This window comes from Nomascus leucogenys, chromosome 4 (assembly GCF_006542625.1).
Source record: "Nomascus leucogenys isolate Asia chromosome 4, Asia_NLE_v1, whole genome shotgun sequence".
Classification (NCBI taxonomy): domain Eukaryota; kingdom Metazoa; phylum Chordata; class Mammalia; order Primates; family Hylobatidae; genus Nomascus; species Nomascus leucogenys.
The window spans coordinates 106,900,183-106,913,547 of record NC_044384.1 but is presented as its reverse complement, the minus strand read 5'-3'; the positions used below and the strand labels follow the sequence as shown (position 1 = coordinate 106,913,547).

At 42.7% G+C, this 13,365-nt stretch overlaps 1 protein-coding gene across 1 annotated transcript; it reads left to right on the top strand.

Moving 5' to 3' along the window:
- The first annotated feature begins 48 nt into the window (after nt 1-48).
- On the top strand, nt 49-12,272 carry ZNF35 (zinc finger protein 35). Its single transcript, XM_003256950.4, has 4 exons — nt 49-349; nt 2,447-2,765; nt 4,081-4,225; nt 10,189-12,272. The coding sequence occupies exons 2-4, from the start codon at nt 2,574-2,576 to the stop codon at nt 11,433-11,435; spliced, it is 1,584 nt and encodes a 527-aa protein (XP_003256998.1). The 5' UTR covers nt 49-349; nt 2,447-2,573; the 3' UTR covers nt 11,436-12,272.
- Nucleotides 12,273-13,365: the final 1,093 nt, after the last annotated feature.

The window sequence follows — 13,365 nt, the reverse complement described above, 5'->3', positions numbered from 1 at the left end:
AGATTAATGCTGTGTAGCTTCAGGCTCTTGGGTGCGCGCCTCGCCTGAGTGTCCCATCCCTGCTTGGGATGCGCCCCTCCCTGAGGCTCACTTAGAGCTTCCAACCGCACAATCCTCCTAAGCGCTTCTGCCCCATACCTGGTCTGGGGCGACATTGGACACCCATCGAGAGGAAAGCACCTCCGAGATTCCTAGAGAGGCCGGCTTGGCGACTTGGGGAGCCGGAAGCCCATCCCGAGGCACTTCCTGTCCGGTCATTGTTCTCGTGCCGGTAGAAGCTGAGGTCCCGGTCAGCCAGCCTCCTGCTGCAGAGCCAGTGAACTCAGGTCGGGCTTCTCAGCTGCGCACAGTGAGTGGGGTCGGAGGGGGTGGGCACGAACGTCGAGGGAGAAAAAGGGGCTCTCCCAGGGGCCATGGCCCTAGGAGCGGCCCATGCGTCCTTTCCCCGGGGATACCAGCCTTGTCTGTCGGGGTGGGGGGGCTGTGAGTTCCCCACCGCCTCGGAATCCCGGCTGCCGCCCACCTGGGGCCTGGCCCGGGAGAGGATGGACACAGACTGGCCAAGGGGCCAGATAGGTCCCAGGGACAGGGCCGCGAGGAGCCTATACGTGGAGAGAATGGATTGCCACGTTTGGAAGTAGAGAAAGGACATTGAAAGGGAGCCTTTGATAGAGGGCCCTGTGCCGTCTGGGACCGGCGGTCCGTCAGAATCTGATCAGAAGTCTGATGAGAGTACTCACAGTAGGCAGTCTTGCACATACACAAGGTGGAACTAGTCTTAAGGACCTTCATACCAGATTGAATTTGGATAGTGATGGAAAGAATAGTCCTCCAGAATTAAGGTTTGTCAGAGGAATGAAAGTATTGCATTACTTAATAAATTCAGTGTATACAGTAAGTGGCCAGTAAGTTGACATGGGGAAAAGAATATGATCACTTCAATAGCTGCAACAGGGGATTGAGTAAGATTTCGCACCCTTTTCCAGTAAAACATTCAAAGGGGGATAGAAAGAAAAATTTCAGTCTCTTCATAAGCAATCAAACTAGTAAGGTTATTGCTCACAGGTTAAAAACAAAAACCCTGCTGGCTTAGCTGTGATAAAGAGTTACTGTTAATTAGTGGGGGTGTGAATTGGCATGATGCTTTTGGAAAGCAATTTGACAGTACATATCAACCAGCAAATCCTGGAACCAGTAATTCTCTGATTATTCTAAAGGAATAATTCAGCAAAAAAAAAAAAAAATTATTTACAAAGAAAAACTTTTTAAATATTAATAAAATGAAATATAAACTTTTACTAAATACATGGTTCATAAATAGAATATGATTAAGTAAATGATAATATAGCCACAATTTAGAATACTATGCCAGAATGAGGTAGTTCTATATGTATTGTATTGAAAGATTGTTAAGACTATTGTGAAGTACAGAAATTGAGTTAAAAAACAATGCAGGTTGCTGAACAGGATATAACTGTGATGATCTAAAGTATGTTTTTGAAAAATAAGCAATATGTGTGAAGGTGTACATATAAATATGTAAATGCAGAGAAAATGGGTTAGGACTCCCATCTAAACTGATAAGTACTTTGTGTATGTGTGTGTAGTGTGTGTAGGTTATATATTTAATTCTATATATTTCTGTATTGATCCTTTTTCAATGAGCGTGAAGATTTATCAACACCATAAGTTATTGTGTAGCATTTAAAATAAGCATGAAGAATGGCAGCATGAAAGTAATCTTTTTTTAAATCTTAAGTGTAATATTTTATCTCACAGGACATTTGGAAGCTATGGAAAATGTAAAAATCAAACAAAAAAATGAAAAGAACCTTAAAACTACCTGTAATTACACCATCCAGAGTTAACTAACCACTGCTAACACGTTGGTATGAAGACTCCCAGTCTTTTTCTTGGGATCCTTTGTTCACATTATTTTGTATCCTTGGCAATAAAAAATATTTTTGTTGTAAAACTCCTTTTAAAACAATGCTATGATGATAATTGTGAAAATATGTATCCCCATAGTCAAAAACAAGAATTTATAAAATCATAATTATTAGTAGTATGGTTGGAGATTTTCCTTTCAAAGAAATATCTTAAATCTCAAAATGTATAGTGGTTATCTCTTTGGAGGTAGACCGAGATGATTTTTCTTAATCATTTGCTGCTTTTAAGGTTTTACAATAAAAGTATGTTAACTTTTAATCAGGAAAAAATCAATAAACATTATATAAAGCTGTTTGCAATGTGGTTATTATGGGAAGACATTACCTATTTACAGTCCAACTTCTTCATCCTATGAGGGAGGAATAGAGGATTCCATGTCCTACAGTGGCCCCTGGCCAGGCTCTGGTGAAATTTGCTGGTGTGGCATCTGGCGAATTTGCTAAGTGGCATCCAGCAAATCTCTCCTTGGTGTCAACAGTGTTTTCTGATTTCTCAGTAGGCAGTACTCATCTTGGCCCTGGGAAGAAACTCAAGAAGAAGCTTTTGAAACATAAAGCTTAGATGGGGTTTGACCTCTGTTGGGCAGCTCCCGGCTATAGGAGTTCCCCTGCTGAGCAGAGAAGATGACTGCAGAATTGAGAGAAGCCATGGCCCTAGCCCCATGGGGCCCAGTGAAGGTGAAAAAGGAAGAGGAAGAAGAAGAAAACTTCCCGGGTCAGGCATCCAGCCAACAAGTGCAGTCTGAGAACATCAAAGTCTGGGCCCCAGTGCAGGGTCTTCAGACAGGCCTTGATGGATCAGAAGAGGAAGAAAAGGTAAATGGGGGCCTGAGACGAAGAGGGGAGGAGATACTTGAAGACCTCAAGTAGTTTGAGAGGGGACTCCGCCCCTCTACTTCCACACCTGGAGTCTTATTTCTTGGGTACGATTCTAGCTTCCAGTCTCTTATAATAGGATAGAAACATTCCCTTCTGACTGATGTGACTTTCAGTACTTTCTATAAACCAGTGGTTCTCAAATTTTGCTACACAGAACCTGCAGAGCTTTTTATAAAATCCTGATGTCCATGCTGTATTCTATTAAATCAGAATCCGTGGTCCAAGCACAGTGGCTCACACCTGTAATCCCAGCACTTTGGGAGGCCAAGGCAGGAGGATCACTTGAGGTCAGGAGCTCAAGACCAGCCTGGGCAACATTGCACACCTCGTGTTTTGCAATGCAGAAATACAAAAAATTAGCTTGGCATGGTGGCACGTGCCTGTAGTCTCAGCTACTTGGGAGGCTGAGGTGGGAGGATTGATTGAGCCTGGGAGGCATAGGTTGCAGTGAGCTGAATTCATGCCACTGCACTCTAGCCTGTGCAATAGAGTGAGACCCTGTCTCAAAAAAAAAAAAAAAAAAAAAAAAAAAAGAATCTAAGGGTGGGACCTGGGTATCCATGTTTTTAAAACTCTTCAGGTGATTTCAGTCAGGTTTTGACAATGCTAACCAGAGTTTCTAAAACTTTAATGTGCATAAGAATCACCTAGGGGGTTCTTGTTAAAACAGTTAACGTTCAGATTCTGATTGAGGATGTCTGGGGGTGGTCTGAGATTCTCTGTTTTTTGTTTGTTTGTTTGTTTGTTTGTTTTGCAAGCTTCCAGGTGATGCAGATACTGCTGCTGATCTTTGCACCACACTTTGATTCATGAGGCTGTACACTGTGCTGTCCTTAATGTTTCAAACACACCCCTTACCATTACTAGTCAAATGAGGGCAGAGGGTCCCCCAGAGCCTTTCTGTAATAATATCATCAAAACCTTGCTGCTTTGATCTTTAGATCCCACAAAAGTTCACTCTGAAAATTCTTCCCATATGCTCTCTCCTCTTATCATGTACTCACTGGTAAGCTAGTTTTAGATTCTGGAGTGAGCAGTGAGGTGCAATCAAAGTAATAAGGAAGAAAGTAGCTGGCTTGTTTCTCTGCCCAACTCACCCTGGGGGTTGGAGGAGACTCTGGCTTCCTTTTCTGTTTTTAAAAATTGTTTTATGGCCTCCAGGAATAGATAATTATGTTCTCATTCTCAAAATTGTAACCACACTACCCCCTACCACCAGTTCCCTCTTAAACATGTGCCTGCTTGTCTCTAGGGTCAGAACATATCCTGGGACATGGCGGTAGTCCTGAAAGCAACTCAGGAGGCACCTGCTGCTTCACCCCTTGGCAGCTACTCGTTACCAGGGACTCTGGCCAAGAGTGAGATACTGGAAACTCATGGGACCATGAACTTTCTAGGTATGGTTCAGTTCCCTGATTCTGAATCTGACCATTGGGGTTCCTCAAAATCTTTTCAGAGACTGTGGTGGGCATCCAGTCTCCTAGGTTGACCAACAGAGTACTGAGGTATTGAAAGTGTCAAGGAAAGCTGGAAAGAGGAATGCTGAAATGCCTGTGCATTTGTCATGTGAAGTGGCTTATTTTGCACACAGGCTCAAGACACTAGACAAACATAGGTGTTATGCTGAAACCTGTTCAACACCAATATGGTACCAGGTTCAAGAGGCTGAAGAAGAGATCCAGAGCCAGCAAACGACATAGAATTTTACTAGATGTTTATGTACAGGGTAGACAGTCTAGAGGCAGTGGACTGGGCACAGGAGAACCACATGGCCCAGCAGCACAGGCTGGACAGGAGAGCTGCAACCGCTTGCAAAAGGCATGCAGTTTATGTCGCATTTTCACTTAACACCCTCCCCCTAATGACCTCCACCTGGCAGCCTTAATTTAACCCAAAACAAGGGGCCTCAATCCCCTTTAGGGCCCACATTCCACTGAACGGGGTGGGGAATGGATAAGGAATGGATCTCCAGGTTGGTCACTTCTGGATTCCTTTGCTTGGAACTCCAAACTATATTCAGGTGTGTCTGCCATACAGGATCATTCTCAGGGTATGCATAAGTTGTTGCCATCAGGTGTATTTACTATACAATAGGCGAATTCCAAACTCACTCTTTAGTGATATTTATTGTTCAGTGAGTTTCATCTCTGTGCACACATGTAGGCACATGTCCTCTTTATATGCTTTGTAGTTAGCATAGGTTGGTGAGCCTGCAAGAGACGCTAGCCGAGGTAGGAACAGTCAACTTTTGTGGTGATTTTGAGCAAATGCCCTGGAGATGTTCTGTTTTCATAGATCTTTGTGCAAATTATAGAGGATTTTGAGCAGCTATGTCAACCATAATGATGTTCAAAACTAGGTCTTCATGGAGGGTACTGATGGCTTATCAACTTGTTCTCTCTAAGCTAGGACTAGAGAAAGGGTAGTATGTTCTAAAGATCTCACTGGCAGTGGCAGAAGCTTGCCTGTGGAGGAGTGATACATAAGTGAGGGTCAAGAATGCAGTAGCCATGAGTCCTGTGTTTCAAAGCACTTACTGGCTGATTGCCAAGCCCTATTCTTTTTATGAGTCTGCCAGATATTGAATACTTTGAACCCACTCTCTTCCCTAACCAGTTCCTCAGGCATCTGGGGACCAAGTCACGTTCTTAAACCAGTGCTATGGGGAAGACAAGGATCTCCACCTAGATTTTCTTGTCTCATATTTAATTATTCCCAAACCCTTAGCAGCTTCTGTACCCCACTTTCTGCTTTCTGTTCCATTCTCTCTGGTGCATTCCCCTGCATGTCACTTATTTTCTGTCTCTTAGCTTTATCAGCCATTCATAGTCTTAACCCCAACAGTTGCACCTCATCAGGAATGGGCTCCCTTTTCCTACTTTGCCTCTTACCTCAAGACCATGTTCATACCCAAGACTTGCCATTTTGCGCTGCCAGCTATTTCCATGGCGATGGCAGGAACGCTGCCAACACTATTTCCATGGCAATGTCAGTAGGCGATGGTGGGAACACTGAGCTGTACTTGTGAGAGATAGCTGAGTGGGGTTGCTGCCCTGCCTGTAATAACTTTGTGACCTTGAGTAAGTCCCTTCTCTCTCTGGACCTTCATTTCCTGTTCTACAAATTGGGTGTGTTCATTCATTAAGTACAGGATTTGTTGGCGGCCTCCTTCCTGTGTGTCAGGCAGTGTGATAGGTGCTGGAGATACAGAAATGAATAAGACACAACCTTGCTCTTTTTTTAGCTGAAGGAGAACAGTTTCATCTTCATGATGAAATTGTATAATATACATGAAAGTGCTTTGGAAATTGTGATGTGTTATTAGGTTTTTAATGTCAGAGCAAGTTTTAACTGTAGTTTTCATATTTTAATTAATGTTGAATTTATTAAAGTTTATTCATTTAAAAACCAATTTTTAAGCCATTAAGCATAACTTTTTACTTCATCAATACATCTAGACATATTTGTATAAAAGTGAGAACATTTTTTTTTTCTTTAACTTATGTTCGGTTAAGCTTCAAATTTTACAGATTAAATTTTTTAAACATTTTGGCCGGGCGCAGTGGCTCAAGCCTGTAATCCTAGCACTTTGGGAGGCGGAGGCGGGTGAATCACCTGATATCAGGAGTTCGAAACCAGCCTGGCCAAAATGGTGAAACCCTGTCTCTACTAAAAATTCAAAAATTAGCCAGGCATGGTGGTGCGTGCCTATAGTACCAGCTACTCGGGAAGTTGAAGCAGGAGAATTGCTTGAACCCGGGAGACAGGTTGTAGTGAGCCAAGATTGCACCACTGCACTGCAACCTGGGCAACAGAGCAAGACTCTGTCTAAAAAAATAAATTAATTAAAATTTTTAAACATTTAATTCTACCTGCTTATCAAATTTCTTTATATAAAACATAATTGCAAATTTAATATCTTTAGTTCTTTAAAACATTCCAAACACCTAACTGGGCAGATTTACAAATCTTGTAAATAAAATCTTGATAAACACAGCTGTTATAAATCTAATGAATTGGACTTATAAATTTAGTAATCAAATTACCCTTCTTATCTCAGAATATAGTCACCAGCTAAGATGGCAGGCTCATGTAGCATTTTAGGTATCTTTAAAAAAAAAAAAGAGTGAAAGAAGAGTATTCATTTCAAAACTATGGCTATGCCTGTGTTCTAGTTGGTCACAAGTTAGTTTTTGGTTTAGTTTTTCATTATTTCTGTACTTAATTTAATTTCTCTAGAGCTACAGTAATCCTACATGTGTTTTAAAAAAAGGAAAAATACCATTTCAAATAAGACAAGGTTTTACGCCCGGATTATTTGCTGATTAATCTTTTTACCCAAAGAAATTTGAACTTGACTACACCAGATGGACCCTAATTCTCTTTTCTTAGGCACTTGCCAAGACCCCAGGTCTTACTTTACTCAGTGATGAATCACTTGCATGAAAACCTTCTAGGCTACAGTTGAACCTGGTTTTGTAATGGTTTTGACATGAGACATTATTCAGATAGAAGGAATTGTTTCCGTTATTGGCTGTAATCAGTTTAGTAGTTCCCATTGATCTTCATTTTTCATGCCCAACATTCTAAATCTCCCAGTAAGGAGGGTAGGAGTGAAGGTCAGGGAGACAGTGCAGCTATTAACTAAAGTTTTCATGGGCTCTGTTTCTGTTGGAGAGATGCCCAGCTGGGGGATGGGAGGCCCAGGTGTCAGTGATGGGGAGTTAAAGCAAAAGAGGAGGTGAAAAGAACCAAGGGAAGAGACGTTGGATGGGAGAAGAATAAAGTGGGATGTAGGTGATAAAGTAACAGTAGAGAACATAAAGAGAAGAAAGCAGTCAGCAAAAGAAAAACAGAAGAGGCATGAAACTGTATATGGAAAAATTCAAAATATTTCACAGAAAAAATTAAAAAACAGGAGAGAAGAGAGATGAAGAGTCAGTAAGGGGTCAAGATAGCAGGAAAAAATAAGCAGCAGAAGAAAAGATATAAAAGCAAGTAAACTACAGAGAGAAAAACAGTACATTTTTAAAAAGAGAGAGATAGCAGAACAGTAGGAATAGAAATAACCAGAAAAAGTTTAGCATTTCAGATTTTTTTTTTTTTTTTTTTTTTTTTGAGACGAGTTTCGCTCTGCTGCCCAGGCTGGAGTGCAGTGGCACGATTTTGGCTAATTGCAACCTCTGCCTCCTGGGTTCAATTGATTCTCATGCCTCAGCCTCCAGAGCAGCTGAGATTACAGGTGCCTGCCACAACACCCAGCTAATTTTTTTGTATGAGACGGGGTTTCACCATGTTGGCCAGGCTGATCTCAAACTCCTGACCTCAGGTGATCCACCCGCTTCGGCCTCCGAAAGTGCTGGGATTACATGAGCCACTGCACCTGGCTTTTTTTTTTTTTTTCTTTGAGATAGAGTCTTGCTTTTCTGCCCCAGGCTGGAGTGCAAGTGCAGTGGTGCAGTCTCAGCTCCCTACAGCCTCCACCTCCCAAGTTCAAGCGATTCTCCTGTCTCAGCCTCCCAAGTAGCTGGGACTACAGGCATGTGCCACCACACCTGGCTAATTTTGTATTTTTAGTAGAGACAGGGTTTCACCATGTTGGCCAGGCTGTTCTCAAACTCCTGACCTGTGCTGGGATTACGGGCGTCAGCCACTGTGCCTGGCCAGCATTTCAGATATTTATTGTTTGTCATATCTGGGGCTCTACTGTATCCAGCACTTGGGCATTTCTTTCCTCTGACACTGACACTGCTCATCTTGTCTGAATGATTGTGATAGAATTTCAGATTACCATAGTCTTAACCAGGCATTCAAACCAGGCTGTTTTCCTGCCCCCAGTATTGCTTTGTACCACCCCAACATCCTTGTCCCACCCACTCATATCATTGGTTGGATAGTCATCCTGTAGGATATTTCCCTCTGATGGGTGCTAGTCTCTCCCCTGTGCAGTAGCAGCAGTTATAACATGAAGCTCACAGCACCACTGCTTATTTCTGAGCTGACATCACCAGTGGGAATACCTCCCTCCTCTACAGGCTTGCCACCCATTCCTGTTACCTTTTATTTCACTTGCCTGATTTCTTCAGCTTGGTTTAATTGATAAACACTTCTTAAGGGTTCACTGTGCCAAAACTGGGTTACATGGGTGCACATTTCAAGGTCAAGGAAAGTGAGGGTGCAGAGGAGGCAAACATAAAGAACTATGATGTTACTGATAGCAGGACCCCTTTTTGACGCCATTAGGTTCTGAAGCAATGTAAAGCATCCAGAGACTAATCAGTATCCTAAAGCTTCAGGGTGTTTTGATGTTCTCATGATATTTTCTGGCATTGTGGAGCAGGCTATGCCATAACTCAACAAGGTCAGCTTTCCTTGACACAATGCTAAGCTGTTCCCCTGACACAAGGGTAAGAGTTTGCCATGTACAGTTTCTTTTTTAATTCTCTCAGTGTAGCTGTCTGTCACCATAGCAACTCCCCTCCCCTAAGGGTTCATCTTTCCCTCTGGCCCCTCACAACATCATCAGTCAGCCTGAAAGTTGCTGCACACATTCAGAGCACTGACTGTATTCCAGGCAATATCTGAGTAGTTGACATAGAGTAACTCCATTGATCTACTCATGGCCTTATAAGGTAGATACTATTAGTATCCTTGTTTTAGAGATTGGGAAACTGAGGCACACAGGAGTTAAGTAGCCCAAAGTCATGGAGCTAGTTAGTGTCAGAGCAGAGATTTGAAACCAGGCAGCCTGGCTCTAGAATCCATGTTCTTAACCTGTATGCTGCAGGACCTCGCAGTCATATGCTTTTGGCTGCTGTGGCTGTCTTGGCAGCCAGTGTTACCCTTTCTGTTCATGCTTATCCTTTGATATCCAGCATCCTCAGACACAGAAACCTCAGTTGCTAGATCTTTGTTTACAGGTAGCAAATCACCCTAATTAACTGGTGGGTTGCAAGCAAATCCACACTAAGTAGCTAAGGTAAGAAGGCAAGCCTAGGGAGAGGCTTGTGTCCTTCATAACTGGTCTTCATTGCAAGGGCAGTCATCATACAGCCAGGAGGAACGCTGTCTGGAGACTGGGCCTCCCTGGCATGAGGCAGCGGGGTTAAGTGTCTAATGGAGGCAAGTGGAAGTGCTAGAAAGACCATGAGTCAGTGGATTCTGCTGTAGGTAGAGGGGAGGGCAAAGCCCCAGCTGAAGAACCTAGAGAGGAGAGGTAACATGTGATGGGATTCTCTTCTTTGATGAAGCCATTTTGTGGAGGTGCTGAAATCACATACTTCCTTTTATGACTTGATGATCCTATTCTTTTTCTAGGCCAGAGAAAGCTAACATTTGTATTTTCTGTTTCTTGGTTCAGGTGCTGAAACCAAGAACCTACAGTTACTGGTTCCAAAAACTGAGATATGTGAGGAGGCTGAAAAACCCCTCATCATATCAGAAAGAATCCATAAAGCTGATCCTCAAGGACCTGAGTTAGGAGAAGCTTGTGAAAAAGGAAACATGTTAAAGAGGCAGAGAATAAAGAGGGAAAAGAAAGATTTCAGACAAGTGATAGTGAATGACTGTCACTTACCTGAAAGCTTCAAAGAAGAGGAAAACCAGAAATGTAAGACATCTGGGGGAAAATACAGCCTTAATTCTGGCACTGTTAAAAATCCAAAAACCCAGCTTGGGCAAAAGCCTTTTACATGTAGCGTGTGTGGGAAAGGATTTAGTCAGAGTGCAAACCTCGTTGTGCATCAGCGAATCCACACTGGAGAGAAACCCTTTGAATGTCATGAGTGTGGGAAGGCCTTCATTCAGAGTGCAAACCTCGTTGTGCATCAGAGAATCCACACTGGACAGAAACCTTATGTTTGCTCAAAATGTGGGAAAGCCTTCACTCAGAGTTCAAATCTGACTGTACATCAAAAAATCCACTCCTTAGAAAAAACTTTTAAGTGCAATGAATGTGAGAAAGCCTTTAGTTACAGCTCACAACTTGCTCGGCACCAGAAAGTCCACATTACAGAAAAATGCTATGAATGTAATGAATGTGGGAAAACATTTACTAGGAGCTCAAACCTCATTGTCCACCAGAGGATCCACACTGGGGAGAAGCCCTTTGCCTGTAACGACTGTGGCAAAGCCTTTACCCAGAGTGCAAATCTTATTGTACATCAGCGAAGCCATACTGGTGAGAAGCCATATGAGTGTAAAGAGTGTGGAAAAGCCTTTAGTTGTTTTTCACACCTTATTGTGCACCAGAGAATTCACACTGCAGAGAAACCTTATGACTGCAGCGAATGTGGGAAAGCCTTCAGTCAGCTCTCTTGCCTTATTGTCCACCAGAGAATTCACAGTGGAGATCTTCCTTACGTGTGTAATGAATGTGGGAAGGCCTTCACATGTAGCTCATACCTACTTATTCATCAGAGAATTCATAATGGAGAAAAACCTTACACATGTAATGAGTGCGGGAAGGCCTTCAGACAGAGGTCGAGCCTCACTGTGCACCAGAGAACCCACACTGGGGAGAAGCCCTATGAATGTGAGAAGTGTGGCGCAGCTTTCATTTCCAACTCACACCTCATGCGACACCATAGAACCCATCTTGTTGAATAACAAGGAAGAGGAAGACCTCCAGCATTGGTCATAACCTTCCGCCTCCCTAATGAGACACCTCTTTGCTGTTTTCTTCCTCCTCTATAAAAATGAGGGCTATGTCCTTAAAAGTTAGAGTTTTCAGGAATGCAGCACAAGACACAAGAAAAGCATTTCAGAGGCTAATTTAAAGAAAACAAAAAGTAAGCACCTAAAGGCAAGGACTTTAACTGTACCTTAAGCAGTCATGTTCTCTGAAGTGGAATGTGGCTTTCCTAGGAATGGGTCATACAAAGCTAAGTAGTAATGATGCTATTTGGGGAAAGGTCTTTTTTGCTTAATTTTGTTTTTTAAAACTCTGATGATTGCTTGAGCAACGGGCAGGTTATCTGCCTGGTTGAATTCTGGTTGAACCGTGTATTCTAATATTTCTGGTTAAGTGGTGGCTAGGTAAGGAAACCACTTGGGGTAGCAGTTCAACAATTCACTTACGAACGTTTATAAGCTTTCCATTTCCTAGGTAATTTTTTAAAAGCCAGTCAAAACAAAAAAAACTTTACTGAAAATGGACAGAAATAGGAAATGGACTTTTTCCTTACTGTCTATACCTCCTGAACCTTGGTATTGTAAAGATCTGGGGACCTCTGAGTCTCTTCTGACCATTCCCTAGTCTGCATGGCCAAGCACTCAAGGATTGCTGGACACCACACACCAGCTATATTCGTTTGCCAAGATCGACAGCTCCTTCTCCAAACAACTCAAGCCCCCTATTCCCATCTCATTCCACTTGGGTGAGATGCAACTAACAGCCCCTTCCTGGATAAAGGAGTCAAAGAATAAAGCTTGCCTAGAGGCATGCCCCAGTTGTCTCTGCTGTCATTCTGCTCAAGTCCAGCCAGGGGTCTCAGTTCGGGTTTCATTCTCACATTCTGGATGGTGTTTAGAAGAAATAGTGGAGCTCTTCTCATTCTGAGAAGGCCAAAGAGGGAAAGTGAAGGGAGAGGGGAGGTGGAAGTAAGATTCCTAAGGTCTTAATTTGATTTTTTGAGAAATTCAGAGGTATTGGAATATGAAAACTTGTAGAAGGATGAAGAAACTGGCTAAGGTAAGATATCTTTGTTACCATTCAGCCTTTACTCCTGGAAAAATGATTTATAAAACTATGCAATAGGTAGAGTTATGTAATAATATTGCCTGTATTTATATAGAACTTTTATTCTTTGTTGTGTACCTTTATGTATTGATCATGATACCTGGCACATATATCACGCTTTCACATAGATCACCTACCTTAGTCCTTAGAACACTGAAACAGGTGGTTGCCCATTTACCTGAGAATGGTCATTTAGTGCAAGGCCAAGTAACAAGTGACAGCTTATATCCAAGTCCAGGACCTGAATCTAGATTCTCTGTTCTGCCATGCCACTTGCCAAACACCTGTAATCCCCATGCAGACCTGTGGGGGAGACAAAGAAAGGGGTATGTAGTCCCATTTTTCAGGTGAGGAAGCTGATGTGACAGATTTTTGGAGTGTGCCTTAGGCACTGTGACCAGAAATCAGCAAACCTAAGACTAGAATTTGGGTCTCCTGATTTCTGGCTCTGTCCCTCCACGCTGTTCCAATGCCTCAGGGCATGCGAGAGCATTTATCATAAATGCTGAGCCTGATGCAGCTCTCATGCAGAAGTCCCATGCATTTATTATCACATTTCTGCAAGACTAAATATTAATCACATAGTGTTTTCTAGTTTACAGAGCACTTTTGTTTTTGTTTTTGTTTTTGAGATGGAGTCTTGCTCTGTTGCTAAGGCTGGAGTGCAGTGGCACAATCTTGGCTCACTGCAACCTCTGCCTCCCAGGTTCAAGTAATTCTCTTACCTCAGTCTCCCGAGTAGCTGGGACTACAGGTGCGTGCCACCATGCTTGGCCAATTTTTTTTTTTTTTTTTTGA